Source organism: Protopterus annectens, chromosome 14.part0 (genome assembly GCF_019279795.1).
Source record: "Protopterus annectens isolate FY-2018-M chromosome 14.part0, PAN1.0, whole genome shotgun sequence".
NCBI lineage: Eukaryota > Metazoa > Chordata > Ceratodontiformes > Protopteridae > Protopterus > Protopterus annectens.
Window position 1 is genome coordinate 560,504,292 of NC_056748.1, and position 18,382 is coordinate 560,522,673.

At 40.0% G+C, this 18,382-nt stretch overlaps 1 protein-coding gene across 1 annotated transcript in view; it reads right to left on the reverse strand.

Annotated features, from left to right (window-relative positions):
* Positions 1 to 18,382, reverse strand: part of LOC122788704 (lysosomal acid lipase/cholesteryl ester hydrolase-like) — a 243,910-nt gene that overhangs the window by 4,744 nt on the left and 220,784 nt on the right. Inside the window, exons 6-7 of the mRNA XM_044055598.1 lie at positions 2,770 to 2,874; positions 2,144 to 2,237 (exon numbers count right to left, since the gene is read on the reverse strand). Of these exons, the coding sequence (XP_043911533.1) occupies positions 2,144 to 2,237; positions 2,770 to 2,874 (199 nt within the window). The remainder of the gene's footprint in view (positions 1 to 2,143; positions 2,238 to 2,769; positions 2,875 to 18,382) is intronic.

Below are 18,382 nucleotides of genomic sequence, written 5' to 3' on the forward strand. Positions count from 1 at the left end.
TGTGTGTAATTCCTGCCCAGCTTTCTACATTGGGTAGACAACAAGAATGCTCTCTTCCAGGATCAAGGAGCATTTTGCTGCAGTCAGAAATAATGACACTATAAATGCAATGGCAAAACACAAATGGTTGTGTCATAATTTTTCTGGCTTTTAACGTGCAAATGTTGCTTCAAATGGAAAAGACAAGGAACAAAGCTCTAAAGTAAATGCACCTGATTTTTGCTCCAAATGTTTACAGACAGAATACATACCTTCCAATACATAAGAGACACAAGGCCTGCTTTCACCCAACTAATAAATTCTGTCATGAACAGCTTGTGGTCAAAATTCTCAAAATAAGCGGCAGTGCATTCTGTGATGCCTCTGACTTACATGAAAGATGACTGTCTTGTGCCCATGGGAAAGAAACACAAAGTCTATCATGTAAACAGAAAAAGAAAAATGTCTTTTAGAAGAAGCAGAGCACTGATTCATGTGAACCCACTTTGGCTCAGCCTAATAGCACCGTCTGGTTAGGCAACTTCCTTAGGGTCACAAAACAGACAAACGGAGGTTGTGGAAACCAAAACTAGCATAGTTGTAGGCTTTAAGAATATTGGAAATAGTCTAAAGAACCTCAAAAGAAAAAAAAAAGTAAAGCAGATGAAATTTATAGCAAAGACTCATGTAAGAAGAAGAGAAGCAAGAGAATTCTATGGCAGGACATGGCTCCTTCTGAAGGTGGTATTATCAAGGCACTAGTGGCTTGAACTATGTTCCAGCAGTCTGTTGTCATTATGTGCTGCACTTCTTTTTGTGTGAGCACTGGCTAATACTGTTTACATTATCTGTGAAGAGTATTGCTACTTAAGGAAAACAGGATGCATACAGTCAACATGAAACTCAGTCCTATGCATCAGAAAATGCTTTGTATCTGCAATGACACTGTGCTTAAACCACAAACATCAGCTGCATAAATAGGAAATGGCACAGTTATTCAGGCCATCATTTTAGGCATACAGATAAATGTTCAGTAAGTTATGATGTGTTCTCCCTCCACCAAATACTCACCACTGGTAACTGCTCTTCTGATGTATTGCATACTGTTAAGAGTTGGAAATCTGAATTTTGACCTACTGTCTGTTTTTGTTCACTTGGATATTAGGATGCAAATTACACAATTTGGATAAGGCATGAATTTGTTTACTTACAGATTACCTCTACTATCCAATGTCAATAGCCTGTTGCCTATGTGTTTATACCTTTCTCAGTTTTATTTATTTTGATTTGACATCTGTTGACCAGAGAAGTCCTTCTGGATGCAAAGGTCCCTTTTCAGTAGAGGCCTGGGGAGAAAAACTCCAGTACATGCTGTACAATCAAAATCCTTTAAGTTATGCAATACCAGCAATGTCAAGCAGAATGCAATTAAACTAAATTTTACAATGACAAAAACAGATAAGATACCAACTATACATAAAGTAGTAAAGCTTCTTAAACAAATTATACTCTAATACATATACAGTTAGATAATATACAGTTAGGTAAATACTGAAGCAATAGGATAGATGTCACAAACCAGAGTACTGAGTCACTTAGAAAGGGCGGACAGTGATAGTTTGATTTAATTTTGAGACATAAATGAAATGAGTGGTAAGAGGGAGTTAAAGAGAGGCATAAGTGGAAGGTGGGCTGGGTGGAGACAGAGTGATAATTGGTAACAGAGTAGAAAAGGAAGAAAATAGAAATGTTGAACTTATCCTGGAGATGTACAGCTATGGAGCTACAATGTTAGTCTTAGAAGTGTTTTGAATGTCTGCTGGTTTTTGAGAAGTCCAAGAGCATGCAGAAGGGTATTCTAGAGGGTAACAAAAGAGTTTGAGTATAATGCAGCTGCTGATGCATTTTGGAATTTAAATGATGGAAAGGAGGAGTTTGCCATTAGAGCAAAAAGCTTTGGTAAAGTGGTAATGTTAAAGCATGCCTTTTAGTGCTGTATACTTACCAGGGTAGTATATTGTATATTATACAGAGATGATGTGTGTAGTAGTAGTAGTAGTAGTAATAATAATAAATAATAATAATAACTGAGAAAATATAGCAGTAGAAAAAAATGCCTCCTGCTGTTTCCTGGACATCTGATCTTTAATTAAAATATTCAAGCCTCTTGTTCCACTATACTGTACCTGGTTATAATGTGCCATGTTTTCTTTTAAGCTATCATAGTCATATGCTTTAAGGTCACCAGATTTTGCATTCTAAAAAAAAAAAAAAATATACCACAATTACAATTCTTAGTTATAATTATTACAGTCTCATTTGTTACATTAATTAACTATAACTCTACATATATAGACAAAAAAAAATACAGTTCCTATGAGTAAGACAACACTGCATACTTAAATTATTCTGATCATCATGTATTCAAAGGAATGACTTTTCTTCTGCAAACTATTTCAAACACTGTATGTCACAAAACGAGACAAATGTATAACCAGACATAAAAATGTCATTATTTCTACATGTTTTCCCACTGTTTGCCTATAACTGGCAATTAAACACAAAATTAATAAAGATCTGATGAAGCTAATATGTGAAAGCGCTTATCTTTGCCTTTTTTCATTAAACTGATATACTGAATCAACATGTTGGCGTTTTTACTGCTGTGGACCACTGGTTGCATTTTTTTTTTGGTTTGTGATTTATATTCTTTGGTATATCAGTGGCTTACTTCCTTGGGTATAGTTTGCTCTTGACAAAATTAATAGTAATGAGTTAAGCATGTCTTACCTGACTCCAGTGAACAATATTTTGAACAGATGTTCCTGCTGGGCAATGTGTTGTATACACTGGAACACGAGTCTGCAAAAGTAAATTTAATTTTATATTGAAAAACTGTCTTAGCAGACTTACAATTGATAACTCATATTACAACCATACTGAGTCTAACTTACACGGAACAAAAGCAGTTTATGCACATGGGAAAACAGAAGAATACAATGGTTATTTAATAAGGCAGCATTCCAAAACTTCTTTAGAAGTTCAGCAGTAGTCCCTATTCCTTAGCAGTAATGACAAATGATCATTACAGTTAGCCAGCACATACTGTACATCTCTATCTACGTATCTGTACGTACAAGACAAGTGTGTGCGTGTGTGTATGTATGCATATGGTTTACTATGAAAATGATGAAACAATCTTGAAACTCAAACTCTTGAAACTGCAAGATCAAAAGACGAAAATAGTGAACCCCTGGACTTGCTCCCTGCAAGACCAATGTTAGCACTTGTTTCTAGGTTCACATTCCTGATGGAAAATGGTAGCAGATGTTCCTGGATCTGCAGTGGTAGGAAGTTTCAATATTCAAAAAAAAAATTTTTTTTTTTTTGATAGTGTTCTTCAGCATTTCGGTCAATCTATATTATCAACAAGATTTTTATTTCTAAGATTGTGTGTTTTAACACTTTCATAGTAACCCCCACACACATATACACTGAGATGTTTTTAACTTTTTGGCTGTATTCTAATGGTTTGTCTTACTATGAAGTCCATGACATCTTCACAACATTAACAAGTGTGCCAACAGAATAATTTCCATCTGCAGTGCCTGTTTAGTCTAGAGAAGAACAGATCTTCCTAAAAACACTACATTACATGTAACAAAGACGCTACACAAAAGCACCCAAAATGTAAAGGTTTTCTTCAACCATAAATGAATACTAGTGTTGACAATGCCACCCTCAGTTCCGGCAAAGGGATTACTAAAGGATAGCCAGAGTAAAAGTCCACTACAAGGGGGAAACAAAGGTTTAGAAAAAATGAAAAGGCATAATAAAATCGTTAAGGAATCAGCAGGCAGAGACAAAAGGAGGTCTTAGTGACTCCATCAGTCCTACAAACATATGAGAGTGCTAATCACACAAGGATGCTGGTTTGTAAACCCCTGATCCCACGAATTATAAATTCTGTACCCTGACTGCCTTGACTCCTCTCCAAACGTTGTTCATTAACTGAAGACAAATGGGTAAGGGATATCATTTCATCAGGCAATAAACTAGAATTCAAAAGCCTTCTTTCCCTTTCTGGAAATGCATCTCATTCTCCCAACACCAATAAGCCAGACGGAAAAACATAACCTGCCTTGGCTCAGCTGACAGCCAGTGAAATGTTCCCCTGCAGGAATAAGGAAAGAGATTTCAGATTTTTTGTGCTTCCTAAGAGAGATGGTCCTTGGAAGAGTATTGTAAACCTACCAGGCTGAAAAGTTAAGTTCTGGATGCTAGCTCTCCATGCATTACTCCTGCTGCTTTATACAGAAGTTCTCTTACTGACGCTGAACCTAATGGATGTGTACTGTCAAAGCAATAATAAGGAGCAGAGATGACTGCTGTGGTTGATGGCTGTGCACCTGTACTATCAGTATACTTGCTTGCCCTTTAGTCTGCACACACAGCCCAGACATTAAAAAATGAAGATCCAGCCACTGAGGCAGTCATATAAACACTAAAGAAAATACCACCATGACAATGCTAAAGAAGTTCTTACTGGATATATTATTTATTTGACATTTGTTTACTGGGTTAGTCTGACTGGGTAGAGAGACCCTTTTTCAGTGAAGGCCCGAGGAGAAAAGCTCCAAAAACAGTTACCTACAATTCAAATGCATACAGGAGAAAATTATAAAAGCATAAAGTATACAATTTTTTTTTGTTTAAAGCACAAATTAAAAATAGTATAATTATTTACATAGCATGTTGTAGGACCTTTTTTTTTGAAACAGGAATAGTATGAAAGATGAGTCAGTAAAGTGGCATAGTGGCTTAGTGAGGAATGTATAGAGATGCAGGAAGAGAAGTAATATGCATACAGTATGAGATAGGAAGACAGATAGAGAGACAGAGGTGTAGAGGAGAGGCAGAGAAATAAGTCTAAGGTAGGAGGAGTATACAAAATTATAGTAGGTATGAATTAAGTGAGAGAGGACTATAGGAATTAAGTGAACTATAGTAAATAGAAACTAAGGGGAATATAAGTAGTTTAGTCTTGTAGTGGAGAATATTGCATTGAGAGGGGGAGTAGGGATAGGAAGAGAAAATTAAGGTAGGTTTGGAAGACAGGAAGATAGGATTATAATGGGTCATTGCAGAGGCGTAGCCATTCTTTCTGGTAGGTAACTTTTACTGCAATTTTAAAGGAGCTGGAGTTAGTGATCAATCTGATGTGAGGTAGACGTTTATTCCAGGCTTTTGCAATGTTGCAGCTATAGAGTAGTTTGCCTACATTTTTGTTGAGCATATAAACTTGTAGTAGCTTTTGTTGAGAGCTACAAAGAGTGCGGTTCAGAGTATAAGGCTGGATGATCTGCATTTTACAGTTTTTGCACTTGTTTTTATCATTTTTAGTCGTTTTTGTATTGTATAACTGTTGTAGGCTACACACTAAAGTGTGCTAGCCTGTTTATAGCATTTACAGTGTTTTCTGTGTGTTTTTCTGCTGTTCTCTGAAAAACAAGAAAAAAAACAAAAAAGTATTCTCTTTTCCCGCCTTTGCTGAACTAGATTAGTCCAGATTTCAGGCTTTGCTGAATTCCTTACTGTGGTATTGTTTCCTATGTTGCCCATATCCTTACTTGGATAGGAGGAAGCTTCTCTGTTCACCAGTGAGAGTGGGGAGCTTTGAGCAGCCTATCTGTCACTGGAGGAGTAGTCTCAGCCCTGAAACTAGTAGCTTATTGACCGCTTTGGGTCAATTCCTCTCTCTTTCAGTTTCCCTGCGTTAAAACCCGCATTTGCGCGGTTTTGTGCCAGTATACAACTCAGCACAGCTCCTTGTGGTGTCCTGCAGAGTGATACAGGCAACAGAAAGACCCAAGAGAGACTTTTCCTGATCTAAGTATTTTTTTCTGCTTGTTTTTGCTCCGACTGCCTTTTCCCGCCTAAAAAGTGAGTTTCAAACTGCTCTGTGCTTTTAAAAGTTTAAATTGCATTGCCTTTCTGCATTTTACAGTTTTTGCACTTGATTTTATCATTTTTAGTCATTTTTGAATTGTATAACTGTTGTAGGCTACACACTAAAGTGCGCTAGCCTGTTTATAGCATTTACAGTGTTTTCTGTGTGTTTTTCTGCTGTTCTCTGAAAAAAAAAAAAAAAAAAAAAGTATTCTCTTTTCCCGCCTTTGCTGAACTAGATTAGTCCAGATTTCAGGCTTTGCTGAATTCCGGACTGTGGTATAGTTTCCTGTGTTGCCCATATCCTTACTTGGATAGGAGGAGGCTTCTCTGTTCACCAGTGAGAGTGGGGAGCTTTGAGCAGTCTATCTGTTCCTGGAGGAGTGGTCTCAGCCCTAAAACTAGTAGCTAATTGGCCGTTTTGGGTCAATTCCTATCTCTTTCAGTTTCCCTGCTTTAAAACCTGCATTTGTGCGGTTTTGCACGATTTTGCACACAGCGCAGCATCGGGCAGCGCCGCTTAATCAGGTTTAAACTATTCCCGGCTCCACAAAGTCTGCTCTTCACTTTTTCCCTTAGATCTGATCTAAATCTCAAAGTAAGCACTTTATCTTCATCCTAAAGCCCTGCACTTGCTCTTATAAGTAATCTTATAAGTAAGCACTAAAACTAAACTACACCCCTCTTATACTCCTTTTAAGTACTTGGCTGCCTATTGGTCCTTTCTGATCAGTCAAAAAGTAGTTCCTTACACTATTCTGGCATGTTCAAAAGTCCGTTTCGGGTTTACTCTCCAGTCCAGCTGGTGAATCTGGGAATCTTGAGGCAATGTTATAATTGCCTTATGTACACAGACCACCCTCTCCTCCTCCCTACAAGCTCAAATATATGTGAGAGATGCAACTATATAGCCAAACTGGAGGCTGAGCTCTCTCAACCCAGTACTGGCTCAGTCAGGAGGAGAAGGGAATGACACACACCACAATTCCAGTCTTACACAGACCTACCGCATCGGCAAACCAAACACAAACACACAAAAACATACTCGGAGGCTCTAAATAAAAATCTGCCTAAGCAGCAGAGACCTCCAAAGCAGACATCCAAGCAAACCTTACCCCACACCAATACCCATGTATCACATAGTTCACAAAGTCAGTGTGCCACACAGTCACAGCCCTTAAGGCTAAACAACTCACCTAATACACTTGTAATAGGTGACTTGTCAGATACACTGACGTCCCACTCACCAGACTGAACAAGGAGAAGGTCACTGTAAGCTGCCTGTCGGGTGCCAGGATCTGCCACATAATGCATGCACTCAGGTCACTCCAAAGCAAGTACAAGTATGACTCGGTCATTGTCCATGCTGGTGTGAATGACCTGAGATGTACCTCCCTGGACTACATGAAAAGAGACAGAGGAGCTCTCTGATCATGTAGCCCAGGCCGGTATGACCCTGACCTTGAGTAGCATCTTGACCTCACCAAAAATGATGCCACAATATAAAGACAAAATGATAAATTTTAACAATTGGCTAAAGTATTGGTGTCATTTAAAGGGGATCCAGTGTCTGACAGCCTGGGATGACATGCTCGAAAAGCCACGTTGCTTCGCTAGGGACGGCTTGCACCTGTCATCCCTGGGCTTTTGAATACTGGCTAAGGCTCTTGCCACCTCCATAGTGCCTTTTTTAGGCAAGGCACAAAAGACAAACCCACCTCCATAGACAACACATTGAAAAAAAACTAAGGGTAATGCTGCTCAATGCCAGAAGTCTAAACCTCAGGATGCATGCACTCGAGGCTCTCCTCAGTATGGAGAATATCGATATCTGTGCAGTTACAGAAACCGGGTTCAAGGCTCCCGAAAGCACCCCAGCACTACCAGGTTATACTTTATACCATGCTTTTCGGCCACAAAGCTCGGACCGAACCACAAAAGGAGGGGGGAGTATCCATATACATCAAAGATACCCACACCTCCAGGTTAGTAGCACTGCACGAAGCATCAGAGACCATCCATGTGCAACTAACAGTAGGCAAAACTGCCTTTCAGTTCGTAGCCTGCTACAGACCACCCTCCCAAACTCAGGAACCCCACTCGGCTTTCCTGAGAACACTGGAGAATATGAAGGTCTCTCCAAACACCATTATATTGGGTGACTTCAACTACCCAAATATTGACTGGGAAAACGACTCAAGCCCCCAACACCCTTGCCCAACAATTCCTAGAATTTATAAACTCAAATGCTATGGAACAACTGGTCACCACCCCCACAAAGGGGAAAACATATTGGACCTGGTCATCACCAACATGGGGACTCTATGTTCCACACCAGAGGTATACCCCTCATTGGTAAGGTCAGACCATAAATTAATCTTACTGGACATCCACATGCCATCCCCACCCCCAGCCAAGGAAACCACGGTGAAGAACTTCTCAAAAGCAAACTTCACACTTCTCAAAACCGAGGTGGTATCCTTCAAAGCCCCAGGGCCAGTGGAAAATATGGCTCAAACCGCAGAATCCTTTACACCTACAGGAATGCATGGATCGTGCTATCCCAAATAAAACCATGACTCACTCCCCCAAAGGCAGGAGACCTGTCTGGTGGACCCCAGCCATAAATAAGCTATACAACAGAAGGAGAAAGCTACTACATGATGGAGCAAAATCCCAAAAAGGGAAAGCATCTCTGATCAGTACTAGCAAGAAACTACGATCCCTCATAAAATCATCCAAGGCTAGCTTTGAAAGAAAAATTGCACAAGACACTAAAGACAATCATAAGGCCTTCTTTAGTTATGTCAAGAACCTGGGTGGCAACTCCCAGATATGCTCTGAGTTAGTGCAAAATGACAAAAAATACACTGAACCCAAAGACATTGCCAACATCCTGGCAGACAGGTTCAGTGCAAATTTCTCCCCCCCCCCCCCACCAAAAGAGCAAATGTCTATCCCAACAGAGTGTTGCCTCCCTGACATCACAGATGAACAGGTGAGAGCTGCCCTCTCCAAAGCAAAAAACACAGCATCAATGGGACCGGATGGTGTCCCGGGCTGCATCTTACACGAGCTTCAAGAAGAACTTAACCCTCACATAAAGTCACTGTTCAATCTCAGCCTTACTACAGGATATGTACCCAAGGACATGTACGGCAACAGTGGTCCCACTCCACAAAGGGGGTGCCACAACGGACCCCGGAAACTATCGCCCTATAAGCCTGACTAGCCTGGTCTGCAAAGCTATGGAGCATATCATCATGGAACTCATAAACAAAGACATTGGGAACCTCCAGACACTGGATCCTAGCCAATTCAGCTTTTTTAAGGGCAGATCTTGCCTCTTGAACCTGGTCGACGACTTTGAAACAGTTACCAGGGCCATAGACGAAGGGAAGGTAGTCCACACAGTCTACCTGGACCTCGCAAAAGCCTTTGACACAATACCCCACTCGGGCATCATAAATAGGCTCACCAGCTTAAATATCAACCCCTATGTCACAAGATGGGTTGCAAAATGGCTCAGGGATAGAACCCACATGGTCAGAACTGCAGGTGCCATGTCAGACTCTAAACCAGTTACAAGTGGCGTCCCACAGGGATCAGTCCTGGGACCTCTCTTGTTCGGTATATATTTCTCTGAGGTACAGGCTAACATGGTAGGACTATGGCTGACCAAGTTCGCAGATGACTGCAAACTGGGTGCCATAATCGACTCTCCGGCTGACACAAGCATCCTCCAAAACTGTCTCACAGAGATGGATAACTGGTGCCAGAGACATGGCCTAAAGCTAAATGCCAAAAAATGCATAGTCATCCCCTTTGGGAAAAACAAAGTGCCCACAAATTACCACATAGGTGGTAATCCATTAAGTACGGAAGAAGTAATTAGGGATTTGGGGACCCAAGTAGATAGTAATCTCTCCTTTGACAATCACATTGCCAAAGTGGTTAGAAAGACCTTCTATATAGCCCACCTCATCACGAAAGGTTTCATATCTAGATCAAGAGAGGTCATTCTGCCCCTCTACTCATCACTCATCAGGCCCATAATTGAATACAATGCCCCATTTGGGATGTACCTTACCAGACACCTGCAGCAACTGGAAAGACCACAAAAGTACCTCACCAAGAGGATCAAGGGACAAACAGATGTCCTATGCAGTTCGGCTAAAGAAACTCCAGCGCTACTCAGTTGCTTACCGCCTACTCAGAGGCAATCTGTGCCGGACGTATAAAGCCATGTCCAACCCAGAATTAATGGACAAGCTCCACCTCAGGAAATCCAAATCCCTTAGAGCTACATGCTCCAGGGACATAAACCTCAGCACAGAAATAAATAGGACATGCTGGAGGGACAGATTCATATCCCAGAGGCTCCCCTCACTCTGGAACAAAATCCCAGTCCAAGTTAGGCAGAGCCCCTCACTGACCCTCTTCAAGAGAAGTCTTGACGAGTGGATGGGAGATCGTAAGTTTACCCCGGGGATCTCTTCTGTGTCCCTGTTAGACAGAGGTACAGTAAACTAACCTTAAAAGGTCTATCTTCTGTGACCTACTATTCAAAGGCACAGTCTACTAATCTAAAAGGGTGGCGAAAGCCAAACAAACTCTGGCTAGGCTTATAAATGCCCTAGGGCAGATAGCCTAGTATCAACCTATGAACCTATGAAAATGGAGAGAGGGGCAAAAAGATGGATCGTGTACGACTGAATGAGGTATGAGGAGCTGGGATAATAGAATTTGGTGGTGAAACTCTAACCACTGCAGGTATTTTAAGGCTACATAGTGATGGGTGTGGTAGGGTAGGTTAGTTAAAGAACTAAAGCAAATACCATAATCATTCTAGCATCATTTATTGTTTCGTTTTTGTGGCTAATACTTGCATTGTCATGGTGATATATTAGTAAATTCTTAGTGTCAGTATGTGGGCACCTCAGGAGCCAGGTGATCCACATTTACACCTGGATAACTGTTTCTTCCAAGTAATTTTTGGACAATTTCCAAGTAACTGTTTAGAGCTATTTTACTACTGTTATTCTGCTTTGAACTTATTATTTTTTACTGTATAAAATTCCCGGGCCTCTACTGAAAATGGATTTTATTCCAGTTAGACTAGCCCGGTCAACAATTGTAAAATAAATAAAAAAATAAATAAAATTTCAAGAGAAAAGTTGCAGACAGCCATAAATATAAACCCAAACCTAGGCTCATAATTAGAACAGCAAAGATGTCTCTGGAAGCCTTACCATCCAAAAAGGCAGCAAACTCTTACTTCTAGAAGGCAAATCTTTGCAGCTGACATTATTTCTGGAACCATGTCTAGAAAAAAAGCAAATACAGTAAATGTTCCTGAATGTTCTGTACTATGTGCTAGCTGCTGTCCTCATGGCCCCTCTTGACAGGGTGCACATACAAAAAATTCAGCAGTACTTGAAAAGCCTGTGGTAGCAACACAAGCACCCAATAAGCTAAACTCCCTTATACAGTCCAATACCAAGGGATTCAAATAAATGGTTTTAGCATGTACTAAAGAAATATGGGATGCCCTTTGTAGTGCCAGAAAACAAGGAAGCATTACTGGAGCTACACAGACCACCTCAAGGTGGAAGGTACATGAAGTGGACCCATGATCAAAAGGCATAAGAACATGAAGTAAATTATGGCCATCATCCAAGCCCTTTGTAATTTTTAAGGCAACCTGGCAGCCAAGATGATTACTGATACCACCACTGTATATAAGCAAAGTGGAGCTACATATAGCAGCTATGCAGCACAGCAATAACTGCCTGGAAAATTTGAGCTTTCAGGCATACCACATCCCTTCAGAACTTACACTGCAGCTGATCTAAGCAGGTCAAAGGTGAGAAGTCATGAGTGGAGACTGAATCCTGCTATGAGGGCACAACCTCAGAGAGAGAAAGGTTAGATTTTTTTTTCTGTTCCAGATACCCAAACAAGGAAGTTTGGGCAGTAAGCGCATTTCCATCCCCTGAAAAAAAAGGACTCCTATGTCCTTCTTACCCATTCCCTCAAATTCTCAAGGAGTTCCAAAAAGAATTGATGGGCAAACCTCACTTTGGTAGCCTCCTTATGGCCCTATCATCTAGGCCTCATTCTGCTTGATTAAGCCTGTGCCCTAATAAGGCAAGAAAGGATCACTGGTGCATTTCAACCTAAAGAATGAAAAACTAGAAGTATTGTATAATTTAAAGAAAACAAGAAAGCTTGCATCAGGAAATAATACCTATATGAATGGAAGAGGTTCCCTTATAGAGTGAGCCTAGTGGTGTATCATAGCTACAGCCATTAAACACTCCTTAGATACCTGACAGTATCCAGTAATGGCCTTCCTTACACCTCTACAACAGTGTATGTCTCTGCAGTTGCAGCATTTCTCTACCTATACTCCCCCAAGCCACTAAACTATGAAGCTGTTCCTCAAGTGGGCTCTACACTTAAAAAGTCATACAGAATGGCAGTCCCTCCTCCTTAGGAACTTATTCTTACTCTTGAAAAGCTAGCTCCACTTCATTTGTGCCCATCTTATCAGTGACACAGCCTTAACATATGGTGCTGGGAAAAAATACTTTTGGTGTCAATTACTTAAATTAGAAGAATCTTTGAACTTCAGCAGCTCTGATCTGCAAAGGATTATAATATCTTCTAGAGTGACAGAGTGAGCTTTAAAACATACCTTCCTTTATGCACAGGGTGGTTTCTGAACTGGCAGATAAACTATTTAGCTGCCTATCTTCTATCACAAAGGGAAACTATATTGACTCTTAGATACCTCCAAGCAATTCAGATGCAACTGGCAAGAAACAAACATCATCATGCAGTCTGAGTAGTAATTTGACTTTGTCATGCTAGGCAAATACAACAGATTAGTGAAATGTGAATCCAATATAAAACACCTTAGAGAGCCGACCGAACACTTCCAAAAGGTACTGCAGCCCTCATTAAAACTGTATCAGTGCAGAATAAGTGAGAGGCAGCCACATATACTGAAGTTCATACCTTTTCCAAACACTACAAACTGGACCTTCATTCAAGCTTCATGGCAGGCTCAGCTACTGCTGTCACGCATGGTATGTTATAATATCGTGCTCCTCATGGGGCAACTATTGCTTTAGTACTCTCCTCATGGATAAGAAATCATACTTCTGGTGCCAAGTGTTATAATGCATGGCAGAAAAGAATTCCTTCAGGAAAGTGGCAGCCAGGACAGACCACTAGAACTCTTCCATCCTGTGCAGTTACATACCACAGCCTACTGGTATCACTTGGGAATCATGCACCAGTCAAGTCATAGGAATAACAGACAATGTGGCATCCCACTGTGGAAGTTGCAGGCATAGTTTTAACTAGTTCCCATCTAAGCCCAGACTAGAGGAAGGGGTAAGAACTATTCCAGTGGCTGCCCCACAGAATGGCGAAAAAAAATCTAAGCTCTAGTGAGGTTAAGTCAGCCTCTTACCTAGATGGTCCAGTATTTTACAGTCTCTCTCTCTCTCTCTGTCAAGTGCTTTGTTTTTTTTTTTTAATTTGGCACATTTAATTCATAAGAGAGTAGGTATTTTCACATAAGGTAAAACTGTAGTCAGAACACTATTAACATTAAGCTTAATAGTCAGTATAGCCTTAAGGTTTAGACAATTTTAACAGTACAACAAGCTCTGTCCAGTACTGTTGTTCTTCAGAGGTACATGTCAGATCCGTAGACTAATCGACATGTTGACGCATTTCTGTCTCTCTCTCTCTCTCTGCTTCAGGTAGCTAAACAAAGGACTGTGTGGTGAATGAACTGGACACATCATCAAAATGTTCTCACTCATTATCTTCTCCTCTTGGTAGTCCCTCCTGTTTCATAACCTATTCCTTCACGCTGAACATTATTGCAAATTCACATTCCTATTAAACAAAATGTCTATTTAACAGAGAATTACCATTTAGAAAGATTAACAAATTACAAATCAGAACTTGTCCCTTCTTCTAATTTAACTAACTGTCCCACACTTTCTTGTATTATAATTTATTTTCCTATTACGTGTCAGTGCAGCCTCCTGAGTTGTTAACTTTTCTATTAAATAGACACAGACTCTAAATGTAACATGCATAACTGAGTTTTATGGCATGATATGACTTGGTTTTCTAATGTTGCACATGATCTTTTTCTGAGGTGTATTATCATACTATAGTATCCAAGAAGTACATTTTTTTCATACTGGCATTTTCAAGTTTATTTTTTTTTTGCCCAAAGAAAAGAAATCATGTACCTCTCTTTCAAGAAACAAATTGACATTTAAGCAGTGTATCCAGCATCCGTAACTTGATCATTCCTGATGAAGCTCTATTGTTAGCCCACAAAGTGGAGTAATTGTAAAACTTATGTTGGTCCAGTATAAGGTATCACATCACATCACATTTGTGATCATCGATTTGTGTTTTCTGTGAATGGACCAACACTGCATTTTTTTTTTCTTCTACCATTAGGTGCTAATACAGCTAGCTGATAGGATCTCTGGGTCCTATGCTGAAGTAAAGGGATTGTGTAGGAGTCTGTCCGATGATACTGCTAAGGATTTCACTCTAACTAACTGGGAGCTTGTAGACTGTAGGGAACAAACAGCATTAGGGTTGCCACCTTTTCAAATGCCCAAAGTGGAACATTTTTTGTAGAAATATGAGATTTCGCAGGACAAAACATACCCACAGCCAGTGCAATGATAGAACTTCACTTTTTTGCCAAAATAAAAGCTTATTTTTGCAGCATTTGAGTTACTTACCATATCTGATACAACATAACTGTTTTATGCAATTACTAAAGAAAACTTAAGAAATATATTTTGTCTCAAACTCTCAGGACATTTTCCATTTTTCAGGTTTTTTTCTTTTTTGCAGGACACAACTGCCCAAAGTGGGACTGTCCCTCGCAAAGAGGGACAGGTGGTAACCCTAAACAGCATAGGAGACAAAATGAGAAAGAGAGAGTAGAAATCTATACTGAATGAAGTGGAGCTATAGGTACAGAAAAAACATCTCGCTCTTTCATTAATTCTACTGTTCCTGACCTCGTTTACATGGACACAAGAGAAAGCTAGTTAACGAATCTATGCTACTATTCTACTCATACAGACTGGGGATGCCTGCTTGCACACATTTAGTTTGGCAGCTAGCACAGTACTTACAAAACTTTAAAGATTTGCATTGTTTATCCAACAGCTCTACAAAGTAGCCACTGTTTGAAACCGTTCATGCTTCCAGTCATAAAACGAGCATTGCTAGAAACTAAATAACATATCTAGAAGGTGCTGTGGCTTTAAATCAACGTCACTTTAGGTAGGCAGTGATGAAAGGCACACAATGAATGCAGCCCTGGGTATCCAGTCAAAATTTGAGATGACAGTACAACACAATGAGAAAGAAATCAGCTGCTAAAACGGGTCATAGAAAGAATGTCTGTTGACTGCACAAAGTAAGCTAAATTACTAACAAAGCAAAAAAAAAAAAAAGTGTTGCCAATACTATTCAGTATTTTAGAATCCTTGTTTACGCAGGAGAAGAAAACAGAAAAAAATTGGCTTCATACATTTCCGTTTTCTTCTGTATAATATACTTAAGGGAAGCATACTATTAAGGAAAGGTATTTTAACCAAATTATACCACTTTTCTAAAAACAGTTTCAAATAAACACTATATTCACAGCTAAGGAAAAAAGTGTACAAAAACTTCAAAGCCTAGCTCTCATGTTTCTTTTACTTTATTATTAGTGAAGTCTACCTTAAAAAATCCATTATTTTCTTTACAACCTCAACATAAGTGGGCTCTTCATACCCAACCTCACCAATATCGGGAATCTAAACTCAGGAATTTGACATTTTGCTTAAAATTTATCAGATGCAGGGCAGACTTTAATCTCCCTCTTGGGATTTGATATTAGTACAAGTAGCTAGCTCAAGCTTACTTCTTCTTTCGGCTTTTCCCAGTTAGGGGTCGCCACAGCATATCACCTATCCACTCATGATTAGCAGTGGAGTTTTACAGTATCAAGTTGCCAGCCTGGTGCCCAACTTCCACAGAAGGCACACACGCACTCATGTCTAGGGCCAATTTAGCGTGTCCAATCCACCTACAGCATGTCTTTGGGATGTGGGAGGAAACCGGAGCACATGGAGAAAACCCACATGACCACAGGGAGGACATGCAGACTCCACACAGAAGGCACCCCAGCTGATCGAATCAGAGAACCTATTGCTGTGAGGTGGCAATGCTAACTGCTGCACCACTGCAGCCACCCATTAGCTCAAGCCTACTATAAACCAAATTTAGCTGTTCTCTTGATTATCAAGAAAATAGGGTTACTTCCCACCATGAAAATGCTGGTACTCTCTCATCTGAAACTATGCAGGCTGCAGCAGCAGTGGCCTCAGGGAGCCTTCTCCCACACAGATCCTGGCAAGACCCAGGGCTGAAAATTCTGTCTTCTGGCAACTTGGATAAGATCCTGACAAAAACAGGAAAAGGTGCAACATGGTCATAACAATGATATTTTGATTGTGTCTTTTGGCTTTTCCCGGTTAGGGGTCGCCACAGCGGAACTCCGGTCCGCTAATGATTGGCAGTTGATTTTTACGTACCGGCTGGCCAGGCCTGACGCACAACCTTCAATGAAGGTACACCCATTCACGCATGTCTCCACGCAGAAGACACTCTAGCTGAGAATCGAACCGGACAGCGTCTTACTGAGAGGCAACAATGCTATCGCAGCACCACCACCACATTCATAACAATGATATAAATGTTGGAAAAGTGGGCCAGCTTTAGAAATTATGTTGTGCATGATCGAAATACATGCCATGACCAAAAGCCACTGTGAGCAACAGCCATGCTACCTCCCATACCAAGTTCAAATGTTGATACCAGAACAGTGACAAATTCAAATGTTCAAATGCTGCTTTTAGAATGAGCAAGGTTTTCTACACCTGTTGAAAATAACTTGGGGGTTCTTTCTACCAGGTACTTACAATACTTTAATGCTTGTTTTAGCAAAGAAGCCACTGCTGCATTTTCATGCCTAACATTGTGCTGCTACAAGCAAATTCAAAATTCTGAGCAACAGTTATACACTTAATTTAAAAAAAAAGCAGCAATACTGTAAAAGGGACAACATATTACAGTGAGTATATACAAACACTGAGACCGCAGTTTCTAACTTCTTCAGCTTCTGATTCATTAACTTGCTTATTAATCAAAGCACCCGAGAGATAAAATAATAAACAAGGCAAAAAAAATAGATATAATGATCTTCCAGAGGTATCAAGTGTTTAAGCCAGGAAATGTTCCATAGATGAAAGCAAGATAAATTTACCATAGCCAATACATTTGGTCCATGAATGGCAGAATGACAAAAAACAGCACATACCATCTAACTCTACAATAAGTAGTTACTGATTTTCAGAAAAGGTTCCACAGTGAAACTGACCAGTAAAAATTTGCTAAAATATGAAACCAACCTAATCTGCCAATTAGACATCATCAATAATAAAACTGTTCGACATCTCCTCCTTTACGTATTTTATAAACTTTTGGAAACGATGAAATTTAAAGTGATGACTACTGTGAATGTACTCTACTGAGAAAGAAACAGCCAGGCTGATGTCTTCAAGCTCCAAGTCACTAGCAGCAAGTACAATGCTTGTACACAATATACAAATGGGTTCCATTTCCCAGTTTTTGAGAAAATGTTTTCATGTAGTAACAGGGACCCAACCACCAAGATCTGAGAGGAAAACTACTGGACCTTAATGCAAGTCTGCCTCTAAATACATACATCCATCGTTTCAGAAACCAAGGGGAAGGAAAAGGACATTCCCAGTTAGAGGCATTACAGGAATCTATATACATTAATTATGTGAATTAGCCAGCGGTCACTAAACTCCCAAAGCAGTGGCCTGTTAATGTCAAATCTTCCCATCTCGTTAACTAGATTATTCCATCACAGAAGGTATGGGAGGTATTGCCACTGGCATTACTAATGGCACAAGTGAGCACTCGAGTTTTAAAGTTGAAAGCATTATACTTGGTATAAAGAATCTATCAAGTGTGTCTCCCTAAATTTTAGGCTGAGAGCCAGTGAGTGAGAGAGAGAAAGAGTGAGCGAGTGAGCGAGAGAGAGTAAGAGTGAGCGTGAGAGAGTGAGAGAGAAATAGGCAAACAATGAAGAAAACACCAAAAGACAAAGAAAAGTTAATGAAGAGATGGGAAATCTAAGAAATTATGATTAATTATTAAAATATGCTAATAAGTTTCATATGGTCTATTTTAACAGCATCCAAGAAACAAAGAATACAGGACTGAGTGGAGTTTCCAGCAGCTGGTATCCTGCTGTACTGCACAAAATCAATAACATCCTATATTACTTCCCTGCAAGAATCTAAATCTTGTATTC